Raw genomic sequence first — 16,059 nt, 5'->3', positions numbered from 1 at the left:
CACCTTGCTTGCCTACTTCGGGGGCCTTGTCTGAGACAGGTGGGGCCTGATTTTCAGAGCTGTTCAGGGCCCACAACTCACCCTTGGGAACTGCTGCATGCTCAGAGCTTTAGGCTACTCGTTCATTTGCTGAAATACGGATTTAGGAGGAGACCATTGTTTTTAAAGGCCTTGGTTACCCTATTCCTGAAATAAAGACAAACCCCGAGCAGGACAGACCAATTAGCTGGTGTAACATACCACGTGGAGAGAGGGGACAGCTGCCTCAGCCCTTCCACGCTGACACAGCGATACAAGGCGCTGCTCGCCCGCTCGCCTGACGGGGTCGGCTCAACGCAGCTAATGCCGCTCACTCCCGGCGGTTGAGGCGTGGCCAGACCTATTAAAGCGGCTCCGCTGGAGCAGGGCCCGGGGGCGTGTTCCGCAGAGCGGGGATTATGGCGACCTACGTGCAACTGAGCACGAAGGCCAAAATGCCCATCCTGGGGCTGGGTACCTGGCAGGTAATTGCAAAGGCTCTGGCACGTCGGGTACATTGCAGCTGCTCTCTGCCACAGGCAGCGCTCGGCTCTTCGCGTTTGTTTCTCCTTTTACAAATGCGGCCAAAGTTTCCAGCTGTGTCTGTGCAAAAGGCAGGCGTTTCTTTTCCTCGGGGCTTCCTGCAATGCCAGAGGCCAGTTAGTTACCCCTTTGCAAGCTATTTTTGTTTATGTTGCTAGCGAGATCTGGATGTCATTGTGAATCCAATTTCCTGGTAGGCGTTTGGTTTTCTCGCGCTCAATGCCTGGCCCTTATATGGATTTAGGAGCCCAGCAGCGTTTCAGCTGCTCTTCTAACAATGTCAATAAAAGGCTAATGAGCAGCAGTTGTAGGAATTGGGCTTTGTTCTAGATGCTTAGATTCTGCAGCTACTTGTGAGCATAAAATGTTGGTTTAAGACTAAAATGTAGCCAGCAGTGAGACAACACATCTACTTGAAAGACTCTTTAAAAATTCGGGTTTTCAAAGGGTCCCTGGCAGCAAATTTTAGGATGTATTTTACTTAAATACAAACAAAGTTGATCATAATGGTCCTTTCTGGCCTTAGATTCTATGAAGGCATGACAACTGGCATTCTTGGTATTTCTTTCTTGATCTTTAGATCCCAAGTGCAAAATGTAGGTCAACTTCTGAGTTCAGTCACACCAGTTTAAATCCATAATAGCTCTGTTGGCATTGATGGAGTTATTCTGAATTTACAGTGATGTAATTGAGAAAAGAAACCCATCCTTTCTGTATAAATGGAGCCCTTCCTTCTTTTTAATTCCCTTTTTTTCCTTCAGTCCAGGGTTTATGATGTCACTTGCTTTCATGGTGACAAATTGGGACTGCAATTACAAGAATCGCTCTTACCAGGGGAGTGTGTTTATGTACAAAAATCTATTAAAACAATGTTAAAGCTGGCAATGTAATCACACAGAGAACAAGCGAAGATCATCCAGTGTGTACATTGTTTTAGAACAGTTTTATGCACATTAAAAAAGAGCTCCTAGTTATAGGAAAATAGTTGCAGTTTCTACTTATTATATTGTACTGATGGCCAGTATTCTGCACTACTCAGTATTGTGTGGTCATGTGACGAAAGACCCTCTTCAGATGTACACTAATGCAGAGACAAAGTTAACATTGAATTCAACAACTCTGAATGTTCCTACAGCAATCATCTCTGCTCAGCATCTGTTACTTTTAGCTGCATAACTTAACATGTAGAGCAGAGGTTCTCAAGCTGTGCGCTGTGGATAACTGCCTGGGCAGTGGGCACACATAGTCCTTGTTCCACCTGCTGGATCATGCTAAAAGAAGTTTAAAATATTACAGACTTTCCTAGTGTTCACCTTCTACTTAAGCAAGTGCTGTTTACGACAGGGTGATTATGAAGTAGCCAGTGGGAAGGGAGATTGATCCATATGATTGCAAAGCTTGTGAGGCAAGGGGAGTGTCCCCAAGAGAATCTCTGTATTAAAATGTGGTCTGTGCTATGAAGAAGCTTGAAAATACATGTCTTAGAGATTATAAAAAGAGCTATGGCATAGGTATATTGTAGTAACAATAACTAACTGCCATTCTTTCTATGAATAATACAGAATAGATAACCTATTCTGTTAATTCTGGTTAATTTAATCAAATAAGTGTTTTATTTGTAAGGAATCCATTCCAGCGAGAAACTGAATGAATCTCTGCAGGTCAAAGAGGCAGAGTTATTGACTGAGCTAAAGGAGAACCTGTTTCTTCTGCGTTTGATCCTGAAACGTGTAGAGCACTTGCCACTTATGTTGATTTCAAATTTGACTAGACAAAATTTGAAGTGAGGACAGAGAAAAAAATCTTTCTACCTTCTCATCCATTCCAAGGGCAGTCTTTATGCACTTGCAGTAAAAAAAAGTACAGCATTGAATAGTCTTATCATATGTATCATTTATCTGGCCCTGAGTATATATTAAACAAAGATACACAATTGGGGAGCAAATAACCAAAGAGGCCCAGCTGCATTTGGATTTGAGGCTTTCAAAGCCATCTAGGGAATTCAGCCACACAGCGCCCATTAACTCCAATGCAACTAATAAAAATATCAACGTTGTGCATCCAGAAGAGAGAGCTGTTAGGCAAGTCCTCCCCCAACCACCTTTCACTCCCATGACTCCAGGAACGTGTGCATGAACTGTGGGAAATTGGGAATAATATTTTTGCAAGATTACATCTTGCAAGCAGGACTAGTGCTAGACACAGTACCATCTTAGGCTTCTGCTACCTGGTAGTGCATGTGGGGACAGGGTTGTGGGGATACTTAAAGGAGCAACCTCCCCCCAAAAAGTTGTCCCAACTGATAGGGAGGGTGGCTGATCTGGACTAGGCTTGTAGTAGCAAAGGGGTATCCCCACAAAGCTGTGTGTGTGTGTGTAGGGGGGAGATCAGAGAAGGTAGAGGGAGGGGCAGGTAGGCAGGCAAAAACTACCCCCATACATAGATCTGATGGTGGTTGTGTAGCCTACATATAATGCTGGATATAGTTACAGAGCCAGGAATCCCAACACTGTTTTCAAACTAGAAACTGACCCTTCCAACTGGGGTTCTCTGAATCACTCTTGCTTTGTGTTTCACACTTTCCTCTGGATTCCGTCCCATACAACAAAACCCTGAGTAGTTTTATGCTCAGTATAAATACAGATCACAGGAAAAATTCCCAGGTACAGAAGCACATTCAAAATGGTGATTAGTCTGATCTAGTTGGCATGCCATTGGATTAGCAAACCCCCTCTATGGTCAGTTTGAACCACTCTCTTATCTGGAAATGTTGGTGTTTTACAGGTGTTCATTTTGTTTTCAGGCTCCTCCAGGGAAGGTGGAAGAAGCAGTGAAGTTTGCCATCGATGTTGGATACCGCCACTTCGACTGTGCCTATTTGTACAAGAATGAGAGTGAAATAGGGGATGGGATCCAGCAGAAAATCAAGGAAGGGGTTGTGAAGCGAGAAGATCTTTTTGTTGTCAGTAAGGTACAACCCTGGCTACAGGAATTATATCATGGGGTGATGGGGCAAATCAGTTAGTTACATGGAGAGAGATGGAGCTCAACAGACAGCCTAGGCTCTAGGGGTAAAATGACCGAGGGAATAATCCTCTTCACCCCTGCTGTCAGTTTTATGCTTCTGTCTTTCTAACAAGGCAGGGAGAGGGGTAAAAACAAGGAAAATGGGATTCCTGTAGTTCTGTTGTCTGGAGCAGGATCTTCCATAAAATTCATCCATTATTTGCAATGGGAGAAGAACCGTCCTGGGAACATATTGACAACTCGGAGAAGGGTAGCGTGTGCACCATGATCATATTAATTTCTCCTGATCTGCAAATTTTGAGTCTTTGCTATTTTAAGGCTTTTCCCCCAAGAAGCATGGTAGGAAAAACAAGAAATTAAAGTCTCTAGGTCAAATTCAGAGGCAATGCTTAAGTTAACTTTTTTTTTTTTTTAAGACCTACTTACTGATGTGTAAGGGAGCCTAAATTATTGGAACGAATGAAATGAAATGAAATGCAATGCAATGAAAACTTGGAATAAGGTGTAAATTAAAGTTGGGGGCCTATTATAACTTTTACTTTTCTAGTTAATTGCCTTAATTGCTCTACTTTTCCTCTTCTGGCCCACTGACATATGAGCTAAACCAACTTAGATCACCTCTGCGCTCCTCTCTGAATTTGTTCCTCTGCCTAAAACCAGTTTTTAGTAGAGCAGGAAATTTGTGGGTATTTGTATTTTAATTTTCTGGAGAAAATTTTGTTTGTCAACAAAACAAATAAAATGTTGGTTATTTTTGTTTTGTTTTGGGGGTCTTTTGAGGTGAGGAAGGTTAGAGGGTGGTAAAAAACCAAAAACATCTTACTAGAAGATGGAAATTGTTACTAGGAATTTTTCGTTTCTAGTTTTTTCAATTTAAAAAAAAAATGGAAATTTTGACCAAAATAACATTTTTCTCAAATTTTAATTTTGGTCAAAAGCCAGTTTTTCCATCAAAATATTTAAATAAAAGACAAGTTACAACCAGCTCTAGTTTGGGTTCAGGACAGTGATGTGTGGCTTATTGAAGTTTCCAAATACCATATGACAATTCTCTCCTTGTATCTGAGCTTTGGAATTAGGTTATAAAAATCAGTAGGCCATACTGACAACTTTAATCACCTTGGAAATGTGGAATTGCCAAAATACATGCAGTTTTTCCCATCTGGGGGTCACATGGCCGGAAACTTGATTCTGTCAATCCCTTTTTATAAATACAAATTCTAGTTGCTTTGTGCTAATATTGTATTTTGAGTTTGGGCTCTATTTTAATCTGCGACTTACAATTTTAGCAGCAGGACACATCGATCTGTCTTTGGCATAAGCCATGGAAGCAGAAGGGTGATGCTCTCAGATCTATTTCTAGTAGATATAACATAGCCTCTCTCCGGTCAGGAGGATTCTGTAAGGTTTCAGAGTAACTGTCATGCACCGTTTTCTCCTTCCAGTTGTGGTGCACGTTTCATGAGCGATCCCTTGTGAAGGGGGCATGCCAGAAAAGTCTTGCTGCACTGAAACTGGACTACCTGGACCTCTACCTTATTCATTTTCCTATGGGATTCAAGGTAGTGAGCCTCCTCTAGTTCTTTTCTCCACATCATCCTGAGAGAATCCTTGAGTGCTCAGATGCTAGGCCATGGCCACCATCTAGTCAGCCAAGGAGGACTAGCCTCCTTCTGGAATGCCTCTTTGCCATGCTTTATTCATCTAAATGTTACACTATATAGAGAAACGTGAGGCCACTTCTCTGGCAGAAGAAGGGTGAAGATGAGGAGGAGGCATCTATAGATGTTGCTTCCACAGCATCCAAGCCTCCCAAGACTTAGGAGCACTTGTTGGTTGCTACCAATGCAAGTCACCTAAATGGCAAAAGGAAGGCTATACTCCTGTGCATATGGGTATTTAGCTGTCAATTAGCTCTTTAGGAGTTCTGGTTGCTGCATACTATACTTTTCTCTCTAAGGAATAGCAGAACTGTGACTTTACAACATAGAATGCATGGGTTTGGAGTAGGGCATTTCACATCCAGGCTTCTTCAGCTGCAGGGGCAGTGTTGTGTGAATTCCAGTTTGGGAGAAAGAACAAGATAAGTTCATGGAGGATAGGTCCGTCAATGGCTATTAGCCAGGATGGGCAGGGATGGTGTCCCTAGCCTCTGTTTGCCAGAAGCCTGGAATGGGTGACAGGACATGGATCACTTGGTGATTACCTGTTGTTCATTCCCTCTGGGGCGTTTGGCATTGGCCACTGTCGGAAGACAGGATGCTGGGCTAGATGGACCTTTGGTCTGACCCAGTATGGCCATTCTTATGTTCTTAATTATTTGTCTATTTAGAGTGATTATCAGTGGAAAAAGCAAGTCACAGAATTAACCATAGTTTTTTGGAATGAATACCAGGGCTGGAATGAAACTTGTTACATAAAGAATAAGGGACTTCCCTCTCCTCTCTTTAGACTTATTAAGCTAATTACTTGAACAAAGGTTACTATTTCCCCTTTATTAGCCCCAAGTCAAGTCACCATATGCAGTATGGCCCTGATTCAGCAAGGTACTTAAATAGGTGCATAATTTTAAGCGCATTGATTTAAAGTTTTGCATGTGCTTAAGTTCCTTGTTGAATTGGGGCCTATGTATCCATTTTGTCTTGCTGGTAGAATTTGGGTATTCCAGCTCTGAAAACAAATCTCTTTAAACTTTCTGTCTTGATATGACAGGCTGGTGAGGAGACGCATCCTGTAGATGACAACGGTATAATTGTCCCCAGTAACACTGATATTCTGGACACGTGGGAGGTAAAAATTCCCTCTTTGTGCTTACACACCAGAAGTTGAGCAGAAGGCTGCATGCCTGTAATGGTGGGGGCTGCAGTGTTGTTCATATTACGGTTTGGAGAGATGTATTCTGCTCTGGGCTGCTCACAGGGTCTTTGCATTACTAGGAATTCAAGGTTTCCAAATGTTCTTTATTCAGAGCTATCTACCCCTTATTCCATTTGGATGGCATGATTCTATGTCTGTTGCTGTTACCCACAGTCTAGGAGGTGTAGTGGCTCTGCGAATGCCATTTTCCCCATAATGGTAGGCTGAGCATTGTGGAAAAGAGAATGTGATCCCCTATCTGTGTAGCTTGAGGCTCAGCTCTGTGCTCTTCATGTCTCTTTCTTGTCAGGTCAAAAACGGAGTGATTTATTAACCTCTTTGCTCCTATAAGATGACATAAAAAGACTGTGTCCTAAAAGGATGAGGTTTGGCTCTCATGAGGAAAGGGTGGGCTGGGCTGGATGTGATGGTGGGATGGACTCTGAGGAAGAGACATGCTTAATGTGAACAGTTAATTCATGGATGCAAAGATTTTAAGGCCAGACATGACCACTAGATCATCTAGTCCAGGGGTGGGCAAACTACGGACCGGGGGCTGCATCCGGCCCTCCAGACGTTTTAATCTGGCCCTCCAACTCCCGTTGGGAAGTGGGGTCCGGGGCTTGTCCAGCTCCAGCACTCCAGCCGGGGAGCGTGGTCAGGGACTTGCCCCACTCTGCATGGTTCCCAGAAGCAGCCAGCATGTCCCCCGTCTGGCTCCTACGTGTAGGGGCAGCGAGGGGGCTCCGCACACTGCCCCCACCCAAGCGCTACCCCCACAGCAGGGGCGGCATCTGTGGACAGGGCAGTGTGCAGAGCCGCCTGTCTGCGCCTCCGTGTAGGAGACGAATGGGAACATGCCGCTGCTTCTGGGAGCCGCTTGAGGTAAGTGCCATCCGGAGCCTGCACCCGACCCCCTCCTATGCCCCACCCCTTGCCCCAGCCCTGATCCCTCTTCTACTCTCCGAACTCCTCGATCCCAGCCCAGAACACCCTTCCGCACCCTGAACTCCTCATTTCTGGCCCAGCCGGAGCCCTCACCCCCGCCCTCACCCCAACCCCCAATTTTGTGAGCATTCATGGCCCGCCATACAATTTCCATACCCAGATGTGGCCCTCAGGCCAAAAAGTTTGCCCACCCCTGCTCTAGTCTGACCTCCTTATTGGTTTATCAGTTAATGTGGTAAAGGAAAGGCTAAGCTGGCAATAGTACTAGGTCCTGAACATGACTGGATTACTTTGTCCCCTTAGGCTATGGAAGAGCTGGTGGATGCAGGTCTGGTGAAAGCCATTGGAATCTCCAACTTTAACCACAAACAGATTGAGAGAATCTTAACTAAACCTGGTTTAAAATTCAAGCCTGCCAACAACCAGGTAAGGTATTTATTCCTGCTGGTTTCTGCTGAACATAGTGTAAAGACTGGGTTACATATGCTTGCACTGAACTTAAGGAATTTGGAATTCAGCAAAATACTGAAAACTCAGGAACATCTGTCGACATTGCAGTTCAGTGAGTGAGTATTACTGTTGAATGACCATCCTAACTTGCATCCCAGTAGTCATGTGGCATCTAGACTCACCTGATACACCTCGTAGCAGCATGTGCAGAATATAGAATCTTTCACAACCCCATGAAATGCTGTAAGTGGTTTCACTCCTCATCATTGCACAGCCAGGTATCCGAGCCTGACATTGCAGGGGTCTTCATCTCTAGCACCCTCTGGTGGTCACTTTGGCCCTGCAATGGCCTGATCTGTTTCTGTCTGCATCTTCTGTGGTCCAGCCCAGTTACCTCTTAAGTGTTGTCCCTTTCCAGGTAATGAAAGGACAAACTGAAAATCCAAATAAACATCTAAACAAATGGTAGTTCTGCCCCTTTTGGGTGATGCTCCAGTTCCCTCCCTTTGCCCTACTTTCAGACTCCGTGGCGTTCTATGTTTTGTAAGCTGAGCACTGCTACCCAGGACTTTTCCCCGGAAGGCTCTTCTTTGCAGCAGGTTTCCTCACTGCCTCTTCTCCCAGGGACTTTCCTACTTCAACCTGCCTTCATCCAGCCCTTCCTACCAACAGGGCTGCCCAGAGGGGGGTGCAAATGGGGCAGTTTGCCCCAGGCCCTACAGGGACCTCCACAAGAATATAGTATTCTATAGTATTGCAACTTTTTTTTATGGAAGGGGTCCCTGAAATTGCTTTGCCCTAGGCCCCCTGAATCCTCTGGGCAGCTCTGCCTACCAACAGAAGCTTCCTTTAACTGAGTTCTCCTCTGGCCTCTGTAGTTCTCTCAGACCCTTTCACTCACAGCTGGGATCAATAGTTGTAATTAAGTCACCAGATCAAGATAATCAGGGCAATAACTGCTACCTCACAGACAAGGCAGAACCCAACTCCCCTTTAAAGGGCCAGCCAGTCCATGACAGATGTCTTAAACATCAAGAAGTTCTAGAACACTATCATACATTTGAGCCTACAAAATATACCCACAGATTTAAGCCCACTAAAGTTGATTTATATTTTTCCCTGACTTGTGCAGTTTTTTCCAAGGTGCCAAAAAACAAACAAACCCCAAAACAGATTTCTGGCTTTAAAATATGGCTGATGAAAGTTCCTCTGCTTAATGCAGTACACTGGGCAATAGCATTCATGAGCGTTTCAGAGACTTAAAGTTATACCTCTAATTTTATTGTTATCCTTGTGTCATGTCATGGTTCTGCAGTATGATTGGGAAGGGTTCCCATATAATTCCCTCCCACCCCCCAAGTGTTTACAGCTTTATTAAATGACTCCTTTGGCTGAATGTGTAACTTTAGCGTGGTCTAAGCGTAGGGGGGGAGGGGCTGTATTTGTAGACACAGCACTGTAACCATAAAGTTGTATGGCCGTTGAGATTGCCAGTTGAACGTGCCAAGTTAACACCAGCTCCTGCAGCATAATCTATAAGCATGAATAAACATGGGAATCCATACTCACGTGAACAGTGCCATTGACATCAATGGGACTACCTGCACGAGGTAAGACCTGCATGATCAGGCCAAAGACTTTTCCTTTTTACCTTTGAACGTATGGTGGGGTCTTGCTCAGCCAGTTTCCTGTGACTTCAGAAGGCAGGATAAAGGATTTGATAACTACTCCATTTGGCTTTTTATTTATGGAGCATAATAAGCCGTTTCACTTTGCCCAACACCTTTTTTAAACATTAACTTAAAACAAATTGCTTTAAAACAGTTTTTTAATAATGTTGTTGTCTAATATTATGTAGCTGGAGTACCCAAACGTCCCAATCAGGATTAGGTTCCCACTGTGGTTGGTGCATTACATATACCCTAAAAAGACACTGATTCTGCCCTGAAGTATTTACAATCTAAGAAATACTTTAAAATGATGCACTGCTCTTGTAGAAGTATATGCATGCTTTACAGGCTGCATTATTTGAATGTGCAATCAGTATATGAAAGGAGATTGAGAACTATATTAATGTAAATTTAAGGCGTTAAAACAAGAAGTTGGGAAATCTCCAAGTTCCGGTTTCTACGACGACAATTACTCTGCCATGTTGCCCATATACAAAGCATTAAAGCATTAGATGTATACCTGCCCTAGCAAAATTCTACTCACTATGGGAGAGTAACTTTTGTGTGATGGGCAAGTAGACTATTATCAGGTTTTCATCATCATCATGATAAAAGAAGGAAGAACAATTTTGCGGTTAATTCATTGAACAGTGACTTTGTAGACCCTGGTCTGCTACAGACTTCCTTCATGACCTTGGGCAAGTCACTTACCCTTGTTTCCCCATTTTACAGAGGGGATAATAGTACTTTGTATATCTTGTCTATTTGGACTGGAAGTGCTTCAGGGCAGATACTGTCACTATGTTGTACAGAACCTAGAACCGTGTGGCTCTGATATAGGTTCAGGCCTCTAGTCCGGGGTTCTCAAACTTCAATGCACCGTGACCCCCTTCTGACAACAAAAATTATTACATGATCCCAGGAGTGGGGACCGAAGCCTGAGCCCGCTCGAGTCCCACAGTCCCAGGTGGGAGGGCCTGAGATTAAGCCTGAGCCCTGCTGCCCAGGCATGGGGGGCCAAAGGCGAAGCCCAAGGGCTTCAGCCCCAGTTGAGGGGCCTATAACCTGAGACCTGCCATCCAGGGCTGAAGCCCTTGGGCTTTGCCTTCAGCCCTAGGCGGAGGGGCTTGGGCTTTGGCATCAGGCCCCAGCAAGTCTAATGCCAGCTCTGGCAACCCCATTAAAAAGGGGTTGCGACACACTTTGGGGTCCCAATCCACAGTTTGAGAACTGCTGCTCTAGATGCTACTGTAGTGCAAATAATAATCAACAGCAAGGCATGTAGATTTTTAGTGTGTGAGATGTTCTGCAAGACTTCTTTATACCATAGGCATACAAATGGCTCCAAAGGTAGTCATAGGGTCTGTATTCTCTGGAGCGCTAGCAGTACAGTCTGCCACTGGGTGAACCTGTGTGTCCTTGTGCCTGCAGATTGAGTGCCACCCATACCTCACCCAGGAGAAGCTGATTAATTATTGCCAATCCAAAGGGATCTCTGTGACCGCATACAGTCCCCTTGGCTCTCCTGACAGGCCCTGGTAAGAATGCTTGGCAGCCTCTCTTCTTGGAAGCATTTTAGAGTATGTATGTCTCTCTCAAATCATTGAAGAAAGTTGAATGACCAATGCAGTTACAATTGATACGTATTTCTGTTGCTATATTGCAAATCCTCCTGTGAAATATATCCTGTATCCTGCAAGGGATGGTAGTCTACCATTAACCTACTGACAGTTCTTATCCTCCCCCCCCCCCTTTTTTTTTTTTTTTTTTTTATAGGGCCAAGCCAGGGGACCCTACTCTTCTAGAGGACCCTAAGATTAAAGAGATTGCCGTTAAACACAGCAAAACCTCTGCTCAGGTACATTGGAGTCTCAGCACTGTGTTTGTTGCCTCCTTTATAATAAATTGCTTTGCACCAGCATTGCACTCTTCCACAGATACTCTGCCATCTTTACACAGTGACTCTTAGAATGTCTTATTTTAAACGTACCTAGTTTTGAAGGAGAGGGATTATCAGAACAAACAGTTCAGTCTGGGAACAGGAAGGACTTGGCAAGGAACAGGGAGTGCCTGTCATTAGCACAGATTATTGCTGATCAGCCTTAGAGATGGGCCTTTGGGTGCCCTCCAGAAAGTGCCATGTTGATCATATGAACTTAATGATGAAAGGGGCTGTGGAAAAAATCAAATGTGCTTCAGCCAAATCACCCTATGAATCTTTGATCCGGCTAAATTATTTTTCGTGAACGCCTCAGTGTTTCGCTATTGACTAAAACTAGCAGGTGTTTGTTTTCCAGAATTCAGTGTTTGTGAACAGTTGAGGAAAATTTCCTCTTGGCTGCTCGGTTTGACAATGTTTGTACTTCTTAGTATTTTCTGTTCATAAACACTCTTACAAATGTGTGTTTTTGTTTTGTTTTTTTTGCTCGTAAGAATGTTTTGAGAGAATGACTCTTCAGACAGATCCTCACACTCACACGCAGTCAGTAGTTGTTAGGCACCAATCATGAAGTAGCTTGAAAAACAGGGTGAATTTTTTTTCCCAAAAATGCTTCCTGAAAAATTCATCCTTTTTTTCTGTTGAAGATGTCAAAGTTGGGAGTCTTAGCTGTTCCTCGTTCAGTTCTGAAGACCAGAAGGGGCCTCTATGATCATCTGAACCCCTGTATAACACAGGCCATGGGGGTCACTGAGGACATCCTCTTTTCCAAAAACTTCTTACCCGAGCAGGGAGCAGAAACAATGACATTGCAAACAATTCATAGTTGACTCGAGCAGCTTGCAAACACACTACAGGATGCAATTTCTTTGCACAAACCATCTGAGGAATACTTCTGAACAATGAATACATTTGCAGAAACTGGGATTGGTTTGTAACCCCAGGAAAGAAAAAAGTGCTACATTTCTAGAAAACTTGTTTAGAACAATACACCCCACCCCACCACCCCCAGAAAAACCTCCAAAAAGCCCTTGACCAGCTCCACTAGTAACTGGTAGCTTCAGTGTCATCAGAATTCCTGTTCTTTACTCTCAGGTTCTGATACGGTTTCATATCCAGAGGAATGTGGCAGTCATTCCCAAGTCTGACAAACCACACCATATTGAGGAGAACTTTAAGGTAAGGTTTCAAATAAGACTATTGCTACACCTATCCATTACATCTTCATATTTTCTCATTAACCCATATTACATTTGATGGGAGCAAGAGAAGGGGCAGAGAGGTGGAAAGATCCTTCAATATTTCAGTATTCAGTACTCCATTTTTAGTTATGTGCTCATGCTGTGAGTGAAAATTAAAGTGGTCTTGCATTTTTGTTAAATTTAAAACCGGGAGCGAAGTGAATTAAACTCTCACATCTTATTTGTCATACCACATTTCCAAGTCTCTTCATTTTAAGCTTTAATTCTACTCTTATGTAGCTAGAGTTAAACCTAATTTAATACCTACTTCTTATAGTGTGCTTTTCAGCAGTGGATCTCAAAATGCTTTGCAAGAGTGGTCAGACTCATTATCCACCTGTTTATAGATGGGGAAACTGAGGGTGATGAAGTGACTTGCCCCAGGTCACCCAGCAGGCCAGTGGCAGAGCTGGGAATAGAGCTGTGCTCTACCCACTGGGATGCATTATCTTTAAGTAATTTAATATGAGTAGACTTAAAAACACACATGGACAAATGTGTGAAATGATTAGGCCTATTTAGTTGAGAGGCGAGGACTTAAAAAGGGCTATTATGGCACTACAATGGTTGATATAATAAAGATCAGTCAGCACGAGCATCTAATACAAGAACATGACAGGCATAACTTCTACCATGCATAAATTAACAGTGGAATGCAGTGCCACAACACATCCTTGACACCAAAACCTTAGTAGGCTCAAGCATTCTGGCTGCCTAAAACATCAGCTGTATAGGACTGGCTAAAAATGCATTAGCACCATAATCACTTATGCTTTGGGGTATAATACTACCAATAATTGATGGGCATTGAAAAGAAGTCGTCTAGGGGGAAGGTTATTCCCTAATTTTCCACCATTGGCTTCCTTGCACCTTCTTCTGAAGCATCTAGCACTGATCACTGTTGGGGGACTGCTATCCTGATTTCAATGTTTATATTTATAAAAAGGGAGGGGAAATCCCAGCAAAACTTAGCAGGCGATGGGTCTGATTATGTAAACTCTGAGAGGAAAACTTTGCTAAGGGGCCACAGTCTGCCTGCAAGCCTCTTTCTCCCAGTGGAGACAAGTTACTCGCCTGAGGACTGCCCTGGAAGTCAGTGGGACAATAAGTGAGTAGGTGCCACACAAGTCCTCCTTCTTGGACTAGACCTGCTTACCTAGCAGCCCACTGACTTCAGTGGAAATACTCATGGGAGTAAAGAGGTACTCTCACCTTAGAATCTAAGGTGTCTCTTTTCATTGCATGTTGCCGAAGTCATTGGACTTCCTTTTAGTTGTTCTGGGTAGAACTTCTGGAAGCAGGGCCGGCTCTAACTTTTTTGCCGCCCCAAGCAGCAAAAAAAAAAAGGCGCCGCCCCGCCATAAAACCCCCACCGAGTACCGCCGAACAACGGCCGCCCGACCTCCACCGTGCTGCCGAACACCACCCCCATCCCTGCTGCGGTGTTGAACCCCGCTGCATGGAGCACCGCCGAAGAGCCCCCTGCCACGCTGCCGAACACCCCCCGTGCCCCGCTGCTGAACCCCCCCCCCCCGCGCGCCCCCGCAACCCCCCCCCCCCCGCGCGCCGCGCCCCCACCCCCCCCCCCCCATGCGGCATTGCCCCCTGCCACCCCAAGATTGGCCGCCCCTTACCAGGTGCTGTCCCAAGCATATGCTTGGTTGCCTGGTGCCTGGAGCCGGCCCTGTCTGGAAGCCTATCATATGAGCAGTTACAGATGAAAGGTGTCCGGGTCCGGATCCAGGTCCTGTCCTAGTGCTAAGTATTCCACTCTATCTGAAGTGAGGGTAGCTGGTGTAATTATGCTTCAGTGGAATTTTTGGTCACCCAATATGGTACAATTCACCCCAGCTCTAAGTCATAGCTGCCTTATCTTTACTTTAGGTGCATTTAATTTCCAGCTGCTTACAGACCTAACTGAAAACACTTTCCTTTCAGGTGTTTGACTTTGAATTGACTAATGAGGAGATGGAAACCATCCTCAGCTTTAACAGGAATTGGAGGATTGTTGAAATGCTCAAGTAGGCTGCTTTTCTTCTGAATCCTACAGAATGCCAAAAATCCCACTCATTGCTTACTATTGCTTTTAAAGGCAAGGCAGGGTCTCGCTCCCCTTGAGAAAGGGAAAGCAGGCAGGACCCTAGAGTTTAAATCATGGGCTTTGGGTAATTAGACAAACCTTAGACTCTGTCTACACTACAAAATTATGTCAATATAGGTCACGTCAGCATACGGCCACTGCAGTGGCTATTAAATTGCTTGTGTGTGTGCATACTTGACTCTATCAGCACTTCGCATCCTCCCTAGCAGCGCTTGTATTGTCATTGTGGGACATGGCTCTTGAAAGCCAGTAACAGTCAACAAAGGCAATGCAGTGTGTCTACACTGACACTGCATTGACGTAATTACATTGATCGTCCATGTACACTGCTTGGGGAGGTGGTGGTGTTAAATCGGTAGAGAGAGGCACTTAAATTTGGCTCCCACTGACATAAGTGAAGGCATTTCCACAGCTAGGTTGAGACAAGACATCTTACATTGACCTAACCCACTAATGTAGACCAGGCCTTGGAATGACTGATGTCAAGAGGAAGATAATCCCTACATAATCATTTCTTTAGCAGGTACTATCCCCTCTGTCTTGTCCATATGTTCCAAATACCTAAATTTAATGACTGCTCCAGCAAGCAATGTTCCTCTGACTAAGGTAGAAGTGCTATGAAAAGAATGGCTGGGAGGTTCAGAATGCTTTTAATACCTACAGTAGGGACCTGCTTGATGAACATCTACCTATGCACTATCAAACCCACCTGTCTTCCCTAGAGAAGTTTGAATATCAGTAACACCCACTTTTTTTTTTTTTTTTTTTTAGTGCTGTCAATCACAAGGAATATCCATTTGAAGAAGATTATTAAAGCTGGTGTTTCCTTGGCATCTCTGGTTATTAGAGTTGGAGCCTCTTCTGCTCTGATTTGTTCTTCTATACTGATTGTGTCCTTCAACTATTGTCTGCCCTTCTTTTACCATCCTACACAGGGGTTGAAGGAGGAAGGAATGAATATAAAAGCTAAACAAATATTTAACACATTTGGATGGTTACCTTTTTGTCAAAAGGTTGGAGGTACTGCTTTTTGCAAGACTACTACCCCCCCCCCCAAAAGTTAACTTTCATTCCTCTTGTTTACTGGTATATTAAACTCCATTTCCCATCTAGTCACTTGAGGAGGAGTTTAAGGTAGGTTAGCACAAAAGTCAGTGTATTAACTATAACTCTTTATACAGTTACTTGTATGCCTGTTGTCTTATTGTTCCAGCTGGATAATAACTATCCTGTGCCTACTGTATCTAAGACATTAAACAATTCTGA

General features: G+C 44.1%; 1 protein-coding gene across 2 annotated transcripts; it reads left to right on the top strand.

Annotated features, from left to right (window-relative positions):
• The first annotated feature begins 283 nt into the window (after window positions 1-283).
• Window positions 284-15,852, top strand: LOC117882871 (aldo-keto reductase family 1 member B1-like). 2 transcript variants are annotated; one of them, XM_034781745.1, is made up of 10 exons: window positions 284-503; window positions 3,365-3,523; window positions 5,034-5,150; window positions 6,301-6,378; window positions 7,696-7,818; window positions 10,944-11,050; window positions 11,289-11,370; window positions 12,547-12,630; window positions 14,631-14,713; window positions 15,565-15,852. In XM_034781745.1, exons 1-10 carry the CDS (start codon window positions 438-440, stop codon window positions 15,605-15,607), a joined length of 942 nt encoding a protein of 313 aa, XP_034637636.1. In that variant the 5' UTR covers window positions 284-437; the 3' UTR covers window positions 15,608-15,852. The 2 variants fall into 2 exon arrangements, with proteins under 2 accessions (XP_034637636.1, XP_034637630.1); XM_034781739.1 differs by having other exon boundaries at window positions 290-503; window positions 3,365-3,532.
• Window positions 15,853-16,059: the final 207 nt, after the last annotated feature.

The sequence above is a fragment of the Trachemys scripta genome, chromosome 1 (genome assembly GCF_013100865.1).
Source record: "Trachemys scripta elegans isolate TJP31775 chromosome 1, CAS_Tse_1.0, whole genome shotgun sequence".
Lineage (NCBI taxonomy): Eukaryota > Metazoa > Chordata > Testudines > Emydidae > Trachemys > Trachemys scripta.
This window is presented reverse-complemented; position numbering and strand designations above follow the sequence as displayed.

Coding starts and splice junctions, on each gene's coding strand:
- LOC117882871 (XM_034781739.1), top strand. CDS start 438: ATGGCGACCTACGTGCAACTGAGCACGAAGGCCAAAATGCCCATCCTG. Junction 3,533..5,033: donor ATCTTTTTGTTGTCAGTAAG/GTACAACCCTGG, acceptor TTCTCCTTCCAG/TTGTGGTGCACGTTTCATGA. Junction 12,631..14,630: donor ATATTGAGGAGAACTTTAAG/GTAAGGTTTCAA, acceptor CTTTCCTTTCAG/GTGTTTGACTTTGAATTGAC.